General features: G+C 43.1%; 2 protein-coding genes across 2 annotated transcripts; one reads left to right on the top strand and one right to left on the bottom strand. All coding sequences in view use genetic code 11, as the record gives it.

Moving 5' to 3' along the window:
* Positions 1-1,636: 1,636 nt before the first annotated feature.
* Positions 1,637-4,291, bottom strand: EGR_06611 (Trafficking protein particle complex subunit 5; the record flags this gene model as incomplete). Its single annotated transcript, XM_024495860.1, has 6 exons — positions 1,637-1,735; positions 3,465-3,529; positions 3,701-3,781; positions 3,830-4,014; positions 4,091-4,179; positions 4,223-4,291. The coding sequence occupies 6 exons, from the start codon at positions 4,289-4,291 to the stop codon at positions 1,637-1,639; spliced, it is 588 nt and encodes a 195-aa protein (XP_024349718.1).
* A 591-nt stretch (positions 4,292-4,882) lies between these two features.
* Positions 4,883-20,752, top strand: EGR_06610 (Proto-oncogene vav; the record flags this gene model as incomplete). Its single annotated transcript, XM_024495859.1, has 15 exons — positions 4,883-4,918; positions 5,680-5,765; positions 6,108-6,188; positions 8,470-8,614; positions 8,651-8,776; positions 9,320-9,694; positions 10,727-10,822; positions 11,080-11,205; positions 12,068-12,380; positions 13,004-13,129; positions 14,365-14,972; positions 15,071-15,451; positions 15,531-15,821; positions 16,126-16,405; positions 20,649-20,752. 15 exons carry the CDS (start codon positions 4,883-4,885, stop codon positions 20,750-20,752), a joined length of 3,174 nt encoding a protein of 1,057 aa, XP_024349717.1.
* Between the last annotated feature and the right edge of the window lie 47 nt (positions 20,753-20,799).

Here is a 20,799-nt window from a genome sequence, read left to right as displayed (position 1 = left end):
CTGAACTAGGAGCCTTCTGTGGTTGGGAGTAGGTGTGCTAGGCTTCTTGTACCACTGCCTCGTTCACAGACCTGAATCATCACTGCATACTGATGTAGATGGGACTGCCCCAAAGAGGATCTGTGGGTCAGCTATTCCGGACAATGCATAACAGAGCACATGTACCCCTTAGGGTACAGATCCAAAGCCATTGACTTAAAAGCCTATATCTGATCTGATGACCCCTCCTTCCCTTTACCTGAAATAAGCCTTATAGTTAAGTTGTTTTTCAGTATTTCAAAATTTGAGCGGAATCGCGCGAATCTGTATTGCAAGAAGGGTCAGATGTATTAGTGGCATGCAAGCTTGATATACGGTAAATTTGCACCCTGACAAGGGCAAAATATGCCTTACTTGGACTGAAAACACTGATTTGGGGGAAGTGGATGCCTGCCCATTTGTTTGTTTAACTGGAGGAACCCCAGAACGTTATGCTTGTGGAGCTCAGGTTAACCCCTGAACCCCCATAAGACATGGCAATCTGCTCTGGAACCGGATTTATTCTTACTGTAACGGAGACTAGTGATAGATTTCTGCACCGTCGCTGTGGAGGCCTACTTCATGGTGGACTGGAAGGTCTCACGTAGCTGAATATGCTACTCCAATGACTTCAAAACGTAAAGTAAATCTCGACAGATTCGATTGGTCATGTCTTCTGTTGTCATCGGCACTCATTCGTCTTTTTTGATTTTCCCACCACCTGAGTGCTAGCCAGGCGCTCACCTAGGTTATTCTCAGCTTCTCGTGGAATAAACCGGTGCCTCATACCCCCACTCATTCGCCTAAATGGAGATGGGGCAGGTGCCAAATCTCTAAGCACATACAATAGGAGATTCAGCTATTCAAGATGTGTTCCTCTTCCACGGCACTTCATGTGTAGTATTCAATCAGCAAAAGGGGGATCATCGAGTCTAACCCAGAGACAGGAGTCTCCCCACTGTTTTTTCATATGCTCTACCTTGATGCTCGAGTAACTGCGATCAACAGCCCCCAATCGCTGAACGCGTCAGTGAGCCCTTTTTCGCATTGGCATTACCCATCACGACCTCCGAGAAGGCCCAAAGCACCATACCACTACAACCTAGGCACACAGGTTGAAATCTAGTCAGGTTTACACGTTAGACAATAAAAGTAGAGCAGCTACACCGAGCCTAAAATTCTTGCTCGAATAAGCAGCGAATCAAGAACCCACAGACCTTAATTCCTGCGTGGCACACAAGCCCCTCGTGATTAATACAAGGTACCTTCCTAAATATTGCTGCTCCCACTTCATTTCACCGCGTTCTTTACCTTCTCTTTCAGTAAATTCACCTTATTTAAAGAGGGCTGATTTACTTCAAGTGACTCACAAAAGGTCACCTTTCCCATGGCATGATTGATGACAGTTTGCAAACCAACCGCTTCCTAAAATCCACAATCGTGGCCTGTTCCATACTTCGGAATACCTTGGTAATCAAGGTACCCACCGTCATCTTTTTCTCCTTCTTGTAGCTCAGTTGAAATAAAAAAGCAGTCTTGGGAGGAAATTACACAAAGTATCACAGGAAGAATAGGCCATTGTTTTGTTTTATTTATTATGTCTCCTGGCTAACGACCATCATCGCGAGTCCAAACCCTGTTCACGCGCGATGACACTGTCGTGGAATTTGATTACGTAGGTTGTGCCCTTGTGCCAAGTTATCGCGACTTCGCAGGGCTAGATTGAGAGGGAAGAGATAAAGAGGGGGAGATAGTTGTCATCTGGCTATTACGAAATGTACACTTTATTCGAGCGGCAATAGGCTGAAGAGTCCGTCCATCTCGCATCCAATCATCCATTCATCATGGGACACATCTCTCCATTCACTTTACGGTCAACACATCCACCCATCTGACCATTCACTTATCTACCAATCAATTCGAAGAAACTGAATGCTTTGATAAGATAGACGGAGAGGAAGATGAATTAAACCACAGTAGATTGAAGAATGGATGAATTCGGGATTAAATGAAATGACGAAAAAGCAGATGAATTCAAGATTAACGAATGAAGGGATAAGGACAAAACTACGATACCATTGAGTACTGCAATAACATATCATTCCAACTGTTTTACTTACTGGAAAAATGAGAATTCTGGATTGGGATAATTCATAAAAAAATTGTAAATTAATTGAGCCTTTCCTGAATCTGACTTCCAGCCGACTGACAAGTGGTCAAAAGCGTAGAAATTTCCTCTCGGAGTGGTGAATTTAGCCCAGCCTCGATCATAAAGTGACAACGTGCCACGCTGGAGACGGACCAAAGCTGACCCTAGTGTAGTGAATGAATCGAAAGCAGCTGTGGAGAAAGAAAACAGGCAAAGGCCTGAAAGGACGGAGATGAGTGCGTCAGGAGGTATGAAATGAACAGATAACTTATACGTGAATAAACTAATGCAGACAAATCAAGGGTGGACAAATGAAAAGTGGGAAAAATACATTGACAAATTGGTGAATGGATGGAAAAGTGGATGGATCCAGTGCAATAGTAATAATGTATAGACTCCGGATGGTTGATGGGATGAATGGAAAGATGGACGCGTGAATATAAAAATGGATGGATGAAGAGATGCATGAATAGGCCCGGGACGCATGAAACTGAGAAGCTTTGAGGGATGGACAAGGAATGGATGCATTCTGACGATGCATAATGCGGGTGAACCCGTGCGAAAGGAAGCATCAAACGATAAGACAGGACGACCGCGTGAGAAGACTTAGCAAATTAAGTGGAGGGAAGTGAAAGAACCTATTCGTCTCAGACCACACACAGTTCTAAAAAATGACAATGATGAATAGATATGTGAATGAAGGAATAGCTCAAGCGGTCAAGCTACGACAATACACAAGTTAGTTTGCGTGGGAGAAAACAGATACATCAGCCTTCAAAAACTGCGCGTAAGTTCCGAATGGTGAACAGGATGCATGGAGCAATGGATAGGTGTAAGGATTCAAAGTGAATTGATGGAACCGGAGTGGATGAAGAAATGGACGAAGGAGTTAATACATAGTTGACAGAAGAATGGGTGGATGCAGATCAGAAACTGTTAATAGAGTGGATAACCTGAGAGCAACTGCAGTAGGGACGAGCGAACACGTTCATCCATTCCAAACTACTCATGAGTCAGAAAAAAACGGGTGGCTACAGGGATGGCCTTGTTCAGAATGGAGAGAGAGGTTGGTGGATGAATGAAATGATAAAATGAAGGATAAAGAGGTGGGAGAATGAGTGGATGCCGGATGGGTGAATGAGATGGACGGATGGACCGCGATGGATGAATTGACAGAGATTCAAGCATGGGTAGATGAAGCGACTATTTAGCCGTAACGGTACCAAAACTCCAATTTTAAAATAAACCCTTATCAATGTAAGAAGACTTAAATCAGGCTAAATCCTCGCAAACTCACAAATCCAGCACAAATCAGCGCCGATTCGATGATTCCACAGTTAAATGCAGCAAGGTTTAATGGGACTGCAGAGGAAAACAGAATCTGAATAACACCTTTAAACAAGCATGGATGCATGCGTTTCCGTGTGTTATTAGCAACACAAAGGCTAGGCGTTTTATAAGAAGTTGAAGCGGGATAACGAAGCAGTAAGAAAAACGCCAATAAAAAACACAAAATGGTGAAATCTGACAAACCAATTTTCCGTTCAGACTCCGAGTGGTCATAAGTGAAACGCGTGAATTTGTTAACCACAGGCTCACGTTCAATCATGTAATCTGCAAATAACGAAACCACCGAAATGAGCAAGTAAAATGAGGGCGTACATGTGTGCTCGTCCAAACCATCACGTTCCAAGTCATCAGCCTCTTTGCCGAAAATGCAGCGCCAGAATGTACTTTTGAGAAAGACAAGAAAGTTCAAAAGACGAATTTCTCGCTTTTGCAGTCGTTCACGTAAAAAAACGAGATCTAGCATCTGCCTTCCAATTGGCGCCCCGAAGGAAGCAAGCCTTGAATGCACAAATTCTCCATTATACATCATTGGGTAAACTTATAATAAAAACAATGAAACTAGCGAAAACTAACTTTGACTGCGCGTCATCTAGATTTTTGGATGTTTGCATAGCGTACTTAACTATCTCGGAAAAGAGATACATGAAAGTTGCGCGATGCACCTACAGGTATAAGGTGATAACTCTGGTAGATGGAGCCATTTACATCACATTTAGCTTTTGATAAATTCTTCTCAAGAGTCTGTTGAGAATACTTAGGAACCCATGAGTTCATTGTCCTTACACACTATATTGTGTAACGCAAGAATAAGCAGACCAATGAGAAAAGAAGGGTAGGCCGTAAAAAGATGCAAGCAGTAAGGGGAATCAGAAAGTCGTGTAGGTGCTTTAGTCCTGTAAACGTACAGCAGCTAATTCCCACGACATTGAATAGCGAAGAGTTAATGAAAGAAAAATGCATTATGCACATCAGAAGCCCTTTAACAAATAGCCACAAATTCGTAAATGTCATATTAAAATTATGAAACAAGCCAAACGAAACACTTGTTAGATGTTTGTGTATCACAAGCTAAGATGTTATTTAAAAGCTTTAGGCCCAATTAAAGTGTTAGCAAATTAGATGTTGAATTTTAAGCAGTGAAATTCACAAAATTTGCACCTATATAATCATTACTTTTTGGAACTTAAAGTGAATTTTTGCGTAATTTGGTCCTTCATTTCTTAGCAATAACCCGCATCGATAAATACAAGGAAGCGGGTTACTATTTACCTCGTTTCTTTTCGGATCCAAATTTCGCTTGCACCATATTCAAATAGCTTAATAAGCTGTATGGGTTAGTGCGATGCGTTCGGGGGCACTTTTGCAATGCTCTCCAACGGGAACAAGAGAACATGTGTCTTTGTACGCGAAATAGAGGCTATCCATGCATTGCACATAATTATTGCTCTTAGTTTATTGCTTGTTATGGGGTCATTTTAAGTTGTCGTGCGAAATTTACTCAAAAATAAACACGCACCTATTTTTTAACGTTGAGTTTAGGTCATTGCAAGTGGAATATGCGAATTTTGGTTATCCATTAATGGTGCTCCCCACCTTTTTATCTTGTCGTTACATATTATGTATCTTACTTCCACCTCTATTGCTAGATTTCAACCTTCTTTTGTTAAAGACTTGGTTTATTTATTGTGCTGGGCACTGCCTATTTCGCCTACTGCCGTTTTAGAAAGTGCCGTCATAGACAATGCGTTTCGCTCGAGTCGCATAGCTTTATGGTAATTTCGTGCTGTTTTATAAAAGTGTCGTCGCGTCCAGCCGGTTGCGCGCCTGCTATTAACTTTTATATATTCCTATTATCTGTTTTTTTTATACACTAGTCGCGATTTAATTGAGGATATGACTTTCCGAACCCTTTATACTTATGGTGAAAACCATGAGTTATATCTATATTTGATGGCAGTTGCTTCTAGTTCATTTCTTGCACAACGTGCTAGCAAAACTCAAATTATTTTGGGTTTATACAATCCACATTTTCTAGGACTTCACCTTACCCTTTTTAATTGCTTCTTATAACTATTTCTATCTTATATTAGCACAAACATTTATGCGAACATTGAGCCCTAAATTTTCCGTTTATTGCTTGTATCTTAATCTCATTACAAAAGGATCGAACCGGATTCGATATTCTCCAGAAGGAATTCAAATCTTCTTGTCAATTCACACGTGTCCTGATTAGCATCCTGCAGGAGAGGTCAGTATTTCTATCTACTGTTTTCATCCTGTAAAGCTGCTCAAATAAGTTATGCACGAACCTCTCCAAAAGCCAAATTTTCTCGGAGGTTTTACTAACCCACCTTTGTTTCTTATTCAGTTAAAGAAAGATTTTGTAAACCATTGCATGTTTAGCTAATCACTAAGGCATTTACTTGATTAGCCTTAAGGTCATTGGACAGTAATATGCATTACTTATCCTATAACATCGAATTCTCCCATCTGTGGCTTTTCGCCGTTGTCATAGTAGGTGAATCCACACCACATACACATACCCACGCATCCCCATGTATAGCAATACCTTCATTCTTTGCCACTAAAGGGTCCAGCTGGAGAATGACTACGCCAAAGGACTCTCAAAACTGCATTCTCGTCTTTCCAAGTCCGCCGTTGGCTTGTCAGGGTTTGTACAATGCCTTTTAACAATCAATTTCTTTTGAATAATTTTATCTCGGAATCTGTATGGCCTAACAACTTGGGTAATCTTCTCCAATCCTCGTTACTGTTTTTTTGGCTGCTGGCTCTATCTTTCTTTTGGTGGATCTTTCCGTTTGATGCTCTTATAAGCAGTGTCGTTTGGGATAAGCGTTTGTTTGCGTTCTTCATTAACTCGTATTTCACCCTATGGTCGGTTTAATTTAGCCATTCTTCTCCGATGCGGCTTCTTTACTGGTTTACTAATTTGTATCAAATGGCTCAATATTATTGTAACTATATGGCTGTACCTTCGCCTTTGGTTCGTTCCATTACTATCAACCTTCTTGGTCTCAGTTCAGGTGCCCTACACAGTTGTTCTATTTGTGGTCGCAACTAAATTCGTTGCACAATCTCAACTTTGTCAAACCTCGCGTGGACAATTTTATCCTTCCCTTCCGTCAACACCACGTTTGGCGTTGTGTCTTAAAGTGGGTTGATAAATCGCTGTATCTGTCAGTTCATTTCACTATACAGCTGCTTTTACCTCATTCACGCTATTCACCACTGCTTTGGTCTTAGTGTAGTCTATGACTAGCTAGTTCATCTGCGTAATCAAGGTTGAGTCAAAATCGTCTGCCAGATGAGAATGCAATTTCTTCCTCAATCCACCTACCAAGTTACCGCCCAGTCATGGGCCACTCTTGGTTTTCACTGCCATCTCCACAGCTGCATTATGGCCTGTCATAAGGAAAAATTTGAAATTGCAAAGTAACACGGTCTCTCGGTGATTCTTTTCTCTAAAGTTAGTTTGGAATAATTCAAATGATCTCTGAATAAAGTCGAAATCTAATTTTGAAATCACAGTTATGATGCACTTACACGATAATTGAGTGAACAAGGGAAATTTTTAAAAACAGCCACTTTTCTTCTCCCCAGTTACGTGACATCAAGTACGTGGTATACCATAAGAGATGATACCTCGACCAACCGTCATTTTACTCGCCCATGGACTTACAGTCATCACAAATAATTCAGATTGCCCTCTAAAATATGATGTTATCAAGTTGCTGCTTCTGTTGTAAGTCCTTGGTCGATGAAAGCATGGATCTTTTATCTATTCACCCACTCACTCATGCGCGACAGAAAAACAGGATAACACAGCAGAAGGCTGCCTTGTTTCATCTTGTATGATTTTCCTCATGCCTCCTCTGGCAGGTGAATTGCCTTTGGGAACGGCGAGGAGATTTGTCTCCAGGATCATAGAGCTGAGCTGTGGATGATGCTCAAGACGTCAAATCTCCGATTTCTAGACATGTTTCGCCCATAGCATTAGTTATATGTTTATTAGACTGTCTGGTACTGACTACCCCGGGTAAGCCCACAAGATGTCGTTTCCTAGATCGAGAAATCTTGCACTAAAAGAGCAGCGATTGAATCGACCTCCACCCTGTAGAACACTGATGCAGCAAATAGGTGGTGCGTTTGACAGCCCATTTGCTAAATGCTTACGGTGACAAGACGCCAAAGGTGGACTTTCCGTAAATTGGGCTAACTGGTAATGGGACCGTAGTGGTAAGTTTCCACTCCTCTGTCAGACATTTAACTCGGTGCTACATGATTCTCCGTCATTTTCGTGAACAATAAAAACAACTTGTTAGGTAAAAATGGGCTGAAAAATAGCAAATGACGGCAGGAGGAGAACAAGGTGCAGTAGCAATCTGCCGTGTCACGTAGCTGCTTCAGCCTAACAAGCAGGCTACCCTTTTAGCGGTTTAGTGATTGTAGTCAGCTGCCACTTTCTGGTATGTGAGGATGGATTGCGATACTTGCACGCAAATTGCACTGGAGGGGAGGGTGTGACCTTTTCACAGTGGGTATTTTAGGTCGAAGATGTGTATACGAGCTAAGAGTGCAAGCCAATCCCTCTTGCTCTTGTGTGGACTGGAAGGTTCGTAAATTATGTGATAGACCTGAACAATAGGTTTTGCCGGCCAATGACATTATTACCTATGATAAATTAAATAGCTGTGATTTTATGAAGGATTATGCCTCACTTCTTTTGCACTTGATGGGAGAAGCGGGTTGGCATTTCCCCCCAAATGCCATCCGAGGTGTTACTATTACTCACGCCGCATCTGGATACTTATTTTGACAATCCGCTACTATTTGTCGTTAATCAGGTAGTGCGTGCGCCTGATAAAACGTGTTTAAGTCACCAAACCATTATCGATGGTTTGGAAAACTTTTTATTTTTTCTAATGCTCCAGCTCCGTGGCGAACGGGTGGATTCAAACTATGGAAAATTTGGAGTTTGAAGCTAAGGCTCATCAAGATCTTGCCGAGAAGATTGTCTCCCAATTGCTTCCGACCTCAAAGGCCTTCATCACAGCTGCTGATCGGGATCTGAAGCCTGTGAGTCATTGTAGGCTGCTTATCTTTCGATGTTAGAGCCATCTTGATGGAATCTTGGGTGTCGTTTCATGGCTGTTGATTGCTCATGTCTATAACCCATCAGTGGCCCTCATAATGGTGGATCGCGTCGACGAGTTGCCTTGGAATAGTGTGGATCTGCATGTATTGCTAATCCCCTCTCAACGACATTCCAGCTGTAGCACCTGTCTCAAGGAGTTTAAGTCAGAAGAGGAGCTATAAGTGAAACAGCGTTGCTATAGATGCTTCTCAAGCATCCATTTTGGGTCATGCTGGCGTATGAGAGAGATTAGTGTCTTATATAATCATTTACATCTGTAAGTTAATAGCTTCTCCTTACCGAAAAAAGTGGTTATCATCTTATTGCCAAGTCTGGAGATTTAAACTTGCTACATTTTGCAATTTTCGTTTTTAACTCAAAAAAAAATTATTTTCCATATAGGCTATCTAAAAGGGTAAAACCAATTTTATCCAAATTTTGCTCCCACTTATTTAATCAATTTACCTACATCAAACTTATCCACTTTCTCACTTGTCCACTCACTTACTCATTCTTCCCAGATTCACCTATCCAAATTTGCATTCATCCAGGATGCATACAATCCGAACTCATCCGTTTAACCATCCACTCATTCGTTCATCCATCCATCCACTCAATCATGTATTCCTCCTTGAACTCCCTTCGAGGTCTCCTCCGAAGTTGATGCTGCCACTTCACGTCTCCAAACTGCGCGTCGTGAGGAGTTTAAGTCACGCAAGAAGGCCTTCACTGCCTACTGTCTAACCTGTCAAAATCTCTCAACCAAAAACAACACTAGTAGCAGCCTGGACGGTGGTAATTGTGTTGGTGGAATCGATTCGGCAAGACGTACCTCCACTCTGCTGTTGCGAAACCGAACCCTCCGGTACCCATCCAACCCCATCACTTCCTCCTCCACTAATTCGCCGTTTAAGATAGCGATGCAAAGCGCGTCATTGCGACGAGTGGCAACGCTTTCTACCACGCAACCGTCCATGGAAATGTCGTCCACTTTGGAGCGTCATTCTGCGTTACCGGCGAAGGTGTGTTCTTGACTAGTGGCTGTTATCCGGCGTCCGATATCTCAAGTCCTCTTAGGTAGATGCTTAGTTCCTGGATGGAATTGTAATGAGTGGATGAATGGGCGGACTTTAATTTGGTTGGATGTTCGATTTGGCAGATGGTGTAATGAACGGATTGATTGGCAATTGGATGTATCCGTAGGCGGAGGGATTAATGTGAAGAATTACTTTAAATCTTTTTGTCTCCGAAGATGGAATCTTAAATGAATGTTGAATTAGGATGCCGACATTCAGACGTTTGTTGCAGAGTCGAGATGAACGCAGGATTGGTAGATGGAATGATGGATGAATGGTTTGCTAAGCGGATAGCTTTGCAATTGGATGAATAATTTGATGGATGGATGAAGTAAGCGTTAAATAGACTAATAGAGGACCTGTTCCACGACCTTAAATTCCTCTAGTGGCGCCGATAAGGTTAATTTCAAAGACCGATATCTTTAGCTGTCCTGAATGGCTCCATGGATACATCATTGCATTTTGAACGGGTATGTGAATCCGTAAGGAATGGACGGATAAATGGATGCGTAGACGGATGATTGACTTCATTAAGACGGATTGATAGGCGGCCGAATGGGTAGGTGGGTTGATGATTTGACGTATGGATAAACTACTGAATTATTGTCAAAATGCAGTAATGGCGGGCGACTGTTATGTCTGGAAAGTCGTCTTCGATGCTCCCAAGTGTTGTTACACACTTCTGCAATAACAGTGGTGGCTGGATGGTTTAAAATCCTCTGTTCATTCATTCACCCGTGAGACTAGCATGAAGACGATACGATGTGATGACGTACCTGCACCACATGGAGAAGGTTCACGATTTCGTCAGTCGTAACGGTGTACATCTCGTGTGGAATTCGATGAGATCTATTATCTCTTAATCCAATTTCACCGGGCAGCGGGACGGATTTTACTTGGAAGCGTATAATTGAAGGTTGGGTGGTGTTCCACATCAAGTGCCTTCCGCCAAAGTAAACCCTCCTTTATTTTCTCTAGGCTGCTCGTTCAGTTTGGCGTGCAGTTCTTGACCTCTATCAATCCAATCTAGCCAGTGAAGAGGCTAGAATTGAATGGCACTCCACGCTATATCAGGTCAGATTTTACACCTCAGCAGCGCCTTGTCGTTCCGCCAGCTACTTAAATACATATCAGTAGCATCTGGCTTACGACTGCGTTCTGTAGTATGTTTGATAATTCGTAATTATTACCTTCGTTATGAAAATATTTACATAAGCTTTAAAGTCTATGTTATACCCAATGCTTCTACATGTCCAAATTGGCTATAAAATAATGTTCACTTGGATTTTACGCATAGGAAGTTAATTGTTTCCCTGTCCTCCGTCTCGTAGAACTCGTCCAAGCTTTTCGATCTTGAACGTCTTCGACTGCGCACAATGCAAGAGACTCTGGAATCCTATCTATCGGCAATCAGGGAATCGATACAATCTATCGAAAAAGCTTTCCAAGCTACCAAGGTGAGAATATCCTTTAATCGTAATCTTTGACCTTCGTCCCCGACGCCTATATCGCAACATCAGCGGCAGTAGTCGGGCCAGGAGCGGGGATGATGGTGCAAGAAGAAGCCTTATGATTTTGGTTTGTGGTGGTGATGTTGACAGGATTTTTCATCTCACTCTGTTAGGTAACCCGCATTTGAAGGATGGAAGGGATTCTTTTGGGAAGCGTAGAGCCATTTTTTACTTTTCTTGGAGCGTCTCTTCAAGAAACTACATAGCTTTCGTCCCCAAACCGCATTCAACTAGTACTTCTGTTTTTTGAGAAGGGTGTAACATAAGTGTTTTGGCTTTTCTTAATTTTGAGCTATGAATATCTAAATACTAGATTTCTTATATATTCTAAATTATTCCTCAGTACTCAGGTCCCAGATCTAGAGGCTTTTTAGGTGTTTTAAGCCTCTCTTTCTCCTCCAGCATTTGTCCTTAAACCTCGAAATTGGGGTTTCAAGATCAGGGGATTTCATGACTAGTTCAGGGGTGAAATCTCGTATTCTATGATACGAGAGTTTAATATTTCGAATTTTCTAGGTATTGGTTACAGAAATAATCCTAGATCCTAAAACTACTTATTGAGTTTGAAAGGCTGGTAGATTGGTTGCAGAGGTGGGCAGGTAGCCTTGAAGGTGTTGAATGTCGGGGTAAAGTGAGCTAATACCATCCTGAATTATAACTATTCTTTTTATCTCTTCAAATTGACTTCAAGTCGAAGAGGTGGCAAAGGCACTTCACGATCGATGGAACTTTGGAACATTAAATTTTATCGTTCAATCTCTACTACATTTTGTATAAATTTTCCACTTTTCCTTTTTTGTGCTCTTAGGATACTTTAGCAAAAGCCAACGTCGAAGAAGACTTTCTTTCCTTTTACGGGAGAGCTGTCGTTGATTTAAACACTACATCTCATTACACCAGCCATCCACCACTCTCCGTCCCCCGACTTAGCAATTCCAAAGTGCTTCATGGAGTGGACAAGACACAGCCATTGGCAGTAATGGGAAGCACTCAACAAAATCTGCTTTGTCTTCCTGGGGAGGAGGACAGCCTTTACACATCCTCGAAGGCGATGCAGAGACAGACTATTCGACAAGCGCTGCAGAAACGCTTTCTCATATTCCCCAAAGAGGAACCGGAATGTGAGTTGCCGAAAGTTGGGTGTAATAGCTACTTAATATTTTATAAGTAGACAATTTCATGGCTTTGATGTCCGGAAATTGGGATACATGATCGAGTATGAAAACGAGGACCAGCGCCCATCTTAACTATGTCCGAGAGGCTTTCAAGTGAAGGGAGCACTTTTGGTTCTGCAAATAGGATGCACACATCACAAGGAGGAAAAATTGGGTACTTATGCACATAAGTATTCATTAGTTTGACTTAGCCAGCCCAGAATCTCTTCTCAGCCTTGATGTTCAGCACCCTCTAAGGTCTCTAAGTAGCAAATGTTCACAAATGATCGTGCGGATCATTGCCACAGAGCGTGCCGTGTCTTGTGCCATTCCACGATAACGCTCATAGTCAGGCGTTCTCGGGAGCGGCTGCTGGTCGGGGATGTCATTGGAAGGCGTGTGACCATTAGTGAAATGTCCGCACCATTTAGCTGTCTTACTGATGAGCGGCGGAACGTGTCATTACCGCATCACGATGTACTTGAAGTCTCCTGCTCCATACCCGTACTCGCATTTCTTCTAAGGCCAATAAAATAATTGCTAACTATTTTTGACAAGTAGCAAGTATATTTGCTTTTCCCTCCTAGCAGTCAGCAACGAAGTATTGGCGGACTCTGCGAGGAGGTCTGAAAGGGCTGCTTTTGCACGTCAGCTGATAATGTCTGTTCTCAACGTTCTTGTGCGCGAATGTCAAAAAGAGGAAAGAACGAAACAAGGTGGGTTAATTGTTAGTCAGAGAACAATGGATGCGTTCGGTATGAGTTATTTATTGGTTACTCTAGGTCAGGGAATTACTTTTGTATCGCAAACTTTGTCATCTGTTGGGTTTTGCTGTTTACTTTGATTGCTTTCCTCCTTTGATTGCTTCACCTAGGAGGTTTTCTCAGATTGCATCCAGTTAGAAGGGTTTGTGTTTTTGAAATTTTAATAGTCTGCTCTCATCTATGAAATGGTGCCTTTTTGATGTTTCCAGGCGTGATTCAGCAGAGAATCGGCTTGCGTTTGCTTTTCTTTTGACTTCTACCCGTGTTAGTGTAAACTCACATGCTACTTATTTCGTATTTCAGTAAAGCAATTATCTTGACAACTGCGGCAGTATATTAATCAGATACGCATTGTATTCTATTACTCACTTATTCGTTTCAGGTGTCTGATTTGTAAGCTTGCCACTTTGTTTGTTTTAAATAATTGCCATGCACAACTGCGCCCTGGATTGGCTCAGTATTTCATTTAATCGAAAGATCCACCTCATTTTCGATTGTCCACTTAGGTGCTGCCTCTAATCCCATCTGCCGTTTAAGTGTAATCCCGACCACTTGTACTAAAATTGAAGCGTAAAGACAATTGCGTTCCGCTACGACACGCACTTTGTGGAAGCAGAACGCAAAGGCGAATGTGCGTCGGTATATTAGCCACTAGTAGGCAAAGGCTCTTAAGTGAGCGCTTGATTTTTACCGCGCATGGCCTGAGGTGGAGACAAGTGTGTGCGTGTGTGTGTGTATGTGTGTGTATGTATGTATGTATGTATGTATATGTGTGTGTGTGTGTGTGTGGCGAGTCCCAGGTACCTGCAGAACACGTATACCACTTTATTGGGATTAAACACTTAGTTTTTTCCACCACCGAATCACACAAATGGAGAATACCTCTGATTAACGGACACTGCGGCAATGCTATCTATCACTTTTTAGGCAGGAAATGTCACGAATAAAACGTGACCTTTATTCGATTTGAAATTTGTTAACAATTTTTAATTCACATCTTATTATTTGGATATTTATTGTAAAAACTTTAGTGCTACTCAATTTTCCATTAAGCAACCAATTTACCTATCGCTATCGCTGGCAATACCATAAAAACTTTCAGTGATTGCACTCACTTATCATTTGGTTTCAGTAGTATTCCTCGTACTGTACGTTTATGTAGCTAGTCCTTTTTCGCCTCGCTCTAGGTCTAACGAACCTGGTCCACGTCTACTCCACCGGGCCCATATTCACCGACGACGCGACACTGATCGAGGCCCGTCGTCGTCTCTTCTCCTCCCGCTGCCGCCTTGCCCATCTTCTCGCCTGTCGAGCTCGTTTCGCTTGCCTATTCCATCTTCTTTCTCCCGACTCATCCTCCCACTCTAGTTCCCTTCAAAATCGTCTCTCCGAGGCTGGCTTCTCTGTAGAGTCCACCCCCACCTATCGTCGCGCTGATGTTGTCGCACCACTTACACCTCCGTCCATCCTCCTAGAATGGCCTCCAGTCAGTTCTGAGGTCGTTAACCTTGAAAACGTTCCAATTTCAGATCTGGAAGTGATTAACCCCCTTATAGCCAATGATATGTCGAGATTCAGTTGGATGGCGCATGCAGACAGTCTATTTATTGCCTCAGATTCTATTGGTGGAGCTTCCTCTTCCTTGGCAGATGAGGTTGAGATCGAGGAAGATGAGGAGGAGTTGAAAGGGGAAAAGGTGGAGGCGACTGAACTTTCAAAACTACCTCCAGTAGTGGCCAATGGCAGTGTGGCGAGGGCCGAGAGTGGGCAAAAGAAATCTCCTGTGAAATCCAGGGTGGGCTTTGGTGCTTGTTGTTTTGTGGATACCTTGATCTAAAATTGCTTCGATGTACTTATCTTTCTTTGGTCTGTTGTTTCGAATCACTTTTTCAGATTGATCGTTTCCCCGTGAGGTCAGCTGGCAGCGTATCACGCAAAAACTTCCCACCTTCTTCCTCTACAAATACGTCAAAATCGGTCACTACGCCTTCTGTTCAAAAGAATGCAACAGCCGCAAAGCTTCAAACCCCATCGAAATTTCGCACACTCCCTAAAACTACAGCTCAGCCTATTAGACCACCACTGCTAACAATTGCATCGAAAGCGTCAATCACTAGACAACCCTTTGCCATCGCCACTCGAAAGCCAGAACGCAAGTTGACGCCCTCGAAAACGACAAAAGAAGCACCTAAAACTGTTGTCTCTAACTCAAAACCGAGGCCTATGCTGAAATCTCGATCAAAGTCCGTACCCAAAGCACCATCGACAACCACTGTAAGCAATTGACAACTACATTTAAATCAGCTCACCTTATGATTGTTAACGAGTAGTCACTGTTTGTCTTCGCTTTTAGGTTCCTGCATTTTCACCCGTGTTGGATGATACTGATGCGTTTATGGACGATGATGCTGAAGATGAGGGGGAGGAACGTGAGAACGAAGAAGGGCAATCAAGCGTGGTACCCAGCTGGCAGGTGGTGATTCAGGAGAAGCGAAGGATCACCCTGGAACGTGTAAATGGATGTGGCGATGCTCTGGTGGGTAAGGAGAAGGTGGATAGGGTAGAACAGGAAGAGGGAAAGGAGAAAGGAGGAGAGGAAGAGAAATTGAAGTTGGAGAATCGTGTGGATAAGAAGACGAATGTTGTAGGGGTGTGATTTGGTTCCCCTTAATGAATTTTAAATCTCGTTGTAGTTATTTGACTACCGTAGTTAGTTGGTAGCATGCAAAGATCCTATCTGTTTATACTCTATTTGAACCTATTCTTAAATAGTTCAGTATGAGGAGTAAATATTTTTGATTTTTCCAGCTTTCGTGAATTCACATTCAGTAGTTTTAACGTCTGAATGGAATAATTACATCTTGTACAGTTCAGAAGGTATCCTTAGATCACTGAGTGCGCTGTTAAGGTGTGGAAGGTCCTTTACTTTACTCCCCTCTCTTTTGTAGACTACTTTCTTCTCCCGCCTGGGAATTCGCAACACCAAACAACAGAAGCATCAACAGCGCCCAGTAATTGTCACCCCTTGGCGTTCTGAGCCGTCCAATGGCGATCCTGCTTCTTTTACTCCAGCTGCTTCTGATGGCATTACTACCTCATCACTAGCCTGGGAAACAAATAATCCTCTACACATGTGGCCATCGCTCGCTAGCCTTCATTGTATTGGTTGGGCTAAGGTCACATCAGACTATACGCCTCAAAAATCCGGCGAATTGGCTTTGCTGGAAGGTGATTGCTTCTTTTTTTGTTTAGTTACCTAGGAATTGATTATCGAGTTCGAAGAGGTCCTAGATCATATGAATATGGAGGTAGATGTTTTCCCTCCATGATATTTTGGCTCGGTATCTAGCCAGCGGATCAGGACTAGTGTTGCTCATTTGAGGTATGTTTGCTTGGCGCTGCCACCAATGTGGCGATCATATTATCCCTAGAGAAGTTGTTGGGTACACGAATCTGCTGACCTTGAAGCCTAGCGGCAGAGCTCTATGGCACCACCTCAGAGGTTAATTTGTTTTTTTCCTGAAGCTGATTTGCCTTAATTTGGAAGGAAAATGGTGCTGAAAAATGAGGAGTTGTTTTACCTGGAAAGCATATAAATGAGGGTGGAACGATGCTCCATGGGACTCAGATCTCCTATGCTAATCAAGTTTTAAGGTGGTTTCTTTCACCACAGCCACTTTCAGTTCATCTCCATATAACACTGCCGCTCTGATCTCACGTGGCTGAGTCATTTATGTGACCTCAAGTAGACTAGAGTTGCCTGCCAGGAGGGAACTTTTCACTATAACCATCAACCAACGTGAGGTGTTGCGCTGACCAAGTGCGCTCTCTTCATTTATTGGTCTGTTTCCGATAATCTTTGTTCCTCCTTCCGAGTCCAAATCGCCCCTAATAGCATTGGACATCATCGAATTGTTAGCAACCCTTTCTACAATGTTTTGAACCTTGTTCAATCTTCAAGGAAGTCAGTGGAGGTAAGTTGATCCTGATGGCTTTTCGGCTACGCACTCCTGAGTTTTGCAGGCGCGCATACACACGTGTGTAAGATGGCTCTCTCTATTCAGGTCTTGACATTCGTCTGTCTGTAGACTGCGGCAGTGGTTCCGGGAATCCAGGAACCTATCACCAGGGTCACAGAGATGATGGTAAAAGGTAAAAAAATAGTAATCAGACGGGATGGATCTACCTCTGAGGCCTATTTCTATTTCCCAAACCTGTCGTACCGCATAATTCATTGTTCTTCCCAGCACAATCTGCACACCTTTCGTTTGATGAATCATGGCCTGGCTCTCCTCCCTCTCACGTCCTCCCTCACTCGCTCCGAACTAATTTGACATTTAGTGTTGTCAATGCTGGTGGCGTTGGTGATGGTGGATGGAGGTATTGCTGGCATTTCAATTGCCTCTTATTTATCGCACAGCCATTACCTTCAACCCCTTCCCCGGTCTGTATCTGAATGAATGGATGAATGAATTAGAAGGCTATATAAGGCGATGCGGTATGATTGGTTGACATGCATTGCGTATCCCCCTCTTACTTTGAATCTACGTTGATTTTCAATGGGAATTTCGGGTGTTTGTTTCTGGAAATCCTCCCTTCGTTGAATGGTTGATGGGTCTTGGCTCAACGGTTCTACGTATATACCTAGAATTTTAAATATTTTCAAGGGGCTAGTCTACTTGTAGAATCTCCTAGCTGCCAAAATGATCTTCGTGGGAGCATTGTCTACACCTACAGTCTTCTGTTCGTCCGGACAATTACGTACCTCCATAAAAGGCGTTCTTTTTAAATGCGATGCCATTTTTGAATTTAAAAGAACATATCAATTGTTTGTTTTTCTGCTATTTTGGGAATTTTTTGGTTACTTAAAGGGGCTTATCAGTGGCATTTCGAATGAGTCTGATTCAGCGCAGTGATCGCCTTCTGCCCGTCTCCTCTCCCTCCCGCCTTGCCTCCTCTGCATTCCTGAGATGCAGTGCATTTTCAGTTAATTGCTGAAGGAATGTAAACAAGGGCGATGATACAAGCTTCCATTTATCTGACCGATTATCTACCTTCTGAAGGTGAATTTGTTCGGAGCTGTTGACCGGAAGTATCGCGGTGATTAGCTTCATAAATCCGTATCTTTCGTCCCTCGACTCCTTTGCACGCTTGAATGCTTCTCTCGATCTAGGGAAGGGGGGGGGGGGGAGTTGCCGATTTATTTAACTAGGAGCTCAAACATCTCCCTCGTGAAATCGCAGATCTACTTTAAGTCGTAGCTCAGCCATTAGTAAAACCCCTTAGCAGCTAGATTATTGCCTATGTCTATAAGGGTGAACCAGCTGCCCAGAAGTTTGGGTAGGTCTGCTAAATACCTATAGAAGCTTGAAGGATCGATTTATGTGCCAGAACTTCAGACATTTTCGGCTAGGGTCTTCTGAACGTGTCTGCAATTCGAAAAAGAATGTTCATGCATCTCTTCCGGACTAATAACTGCCATTGGGAATCACTCTATCCAGAAGCTGGGCGCCTAGTGATTTACTCATCCTTGAAAACTGTCTAAATTTTGAGGAGTCCTTCTATTAAATTTGGGTAAAAGATCGTAGTTCATTAAACAGTCAACGGTAACATGGACTAACCTGAATAGTTGTCTGAATCTTGAGGAGAAGTAGATGGGTGCTTTGGTCTAGGGTCTGACCTTCCTGGACAATACTTCAGATTCTCAAATCAGGCTTGTGGACACTTCCATTTGGGAGCAGCTAATAGATTTTTCTCGAAGTCTTGAAGAGTCTCGTTGACACTCACTAACTCTCAAGTAGTTAGCAAACCAGGCGTCTTTGTTGGGATCCCCGCGTTGTGGTGATTGATTTGCTTTGCCAGAAAGTCTATTACCTCTGTCCTTCCTCTTGCGTCTTGCTCTTCTAGCCCATCGTTTAGCATCACATGATCGTCCAGATCATTAGGGAAATGAATGCGTGCCCATCATACGATAACGTCCCTTTCATTGTGAATAAGTAATGGAACCAGTTGTGATGGTGTTATTAATGAGGATGTGGCTTCATTATTAAGTAGTTTTGAAACAATGGCTCTCTTGCTTCCTCCCTCCCCCCACGGTTTGTTGTCTAGTATGTAAATGCAGTGAGTGGGTGGAGAAGTGAACGAACCGGCGGATGGATGGATGGATAGATAGGTAGATAGATAGCTAGATGAGTGAACCGGGAATGAAGGAATTGCTGGATGACTGAGTAGACGTACCGATGGATAGGTAAGTGAATGAATGAATGGACAGTGGGTGAGCGGATGAGTTTATCGCTATTCGAAGGACTTGTTGTATGCCATCACCATGCGATTTTGGTGATGGATCACGTTCAGGAAGATCCTTGACGAAATGACGGTTCGAGATAGTGTCGAGACCAACTCTCCGCATCAATAGCATCAAATGGAAGGGGGAAGTGTTACTCACATTAATGGACGAAATGGATGCTTGAAGCCCATCAATTTTTTCGTCACTGCACTGTTTCTATTTGGACTTGCCAACTGGTGATGTGGAAGAGGCTTTGTGGTTGATTGTCCCCAAATGACTCATTAAACCCACTATACTTCACTTCTCTTCATCCCCAAGGGGCCTTTATCTCCTTTCTTCATTTACTGTTAACCAATCAACAACTACGTCTAACACATCTGTTTGGTCTTCTCCTTCTCCATCGGAAGAATGCAAAACTAGTGAAATCGACCTCATAACTTCGCAAAACCTGCCCGTGAGAATACCTCGAACAGAACTTTGGTTGGCATAGACGAAGAGGGCAGGGAGGAGTGCTGTCTCGCCCCCATCCCCGGGTTCATATCTCCGCCCGTCAGGAAGTAGAAGTGAGCCTGAAAGAGGGGGGGGATAGGCAAGGCTGAGTTTGGTTACTTGCTGTCTAGAGGTGGAACGTCTTGTTGGCGCTAAATTTGTCACCACATTTTGTATCGTGGGTGAGAAAGGATGATGGATAAAGCTGACCGGTAGCTGGATGTTCAAATGACTGGAAACTTTTCATTAACTTCACATCAGCGTATTCGTGGAGATCGGAACTTGGGGCCTTCGGATACTCCCCCGACATCCAAGAATTAATGTTGAATTAATGTTTGGGTCGATCGGCTAGTGATTTGATCCCTAATGAAGGGATGGGTGTGGTTTATTGAAGAGATTCAGAACGTCTCGAGGAATGAACCAATGAATGAATGGGGAGGTCGACAAGGTCAACGTGTGGGTGGATGGATGCATGCTGGAATGCATTGTTCATTGGCTGGTTGATGTGTGGACAGATGGATGCGTGGATGGGTGGATGAATGCATCAATCAGTTAATGGATGAGTAGACATGTGAATGGATTGATGGGTGTCTGGTATGACTAAATGGGGATGACGAATTAGTTGGGTGGACAGACGAACGGCGAATAGATCAACAGATGAACAAATTCGTGTGGTAATGTCATTTTCCTCTACAGGTGAAATCGTCAGCATTCTACAGAAGACTACCGCCACCTGGTGGATCGGTGAAATCGGCGGAAAGAGTGGACGCTTTCCGGTCTCCCACGTGGAAGAGTTCTAACACCTAGCCCATCTCCCATGCCCCGCCCCCCCCCCCCCCGCCTCCTC

This window comes from Echinococcus granulosus (genome assembly GCF_000524195.1).
Source record: "Echinococcus granulosus chromosome Unknown EG_S00060, whole genome shotgun sequence".
Taxonomy (NCBI): domain Eukaryota; kingdom Metazoa; phylum Platyhelminthes; class Cestoda; order Cyclophyllidea; family Taeniidae; genus Echinococcus; species Echinococcus granulosus.
Note: the sequence above shows the minus strand (reverse complement) of the source record. Positions and strands in the feature narration are given on the sequence as shown.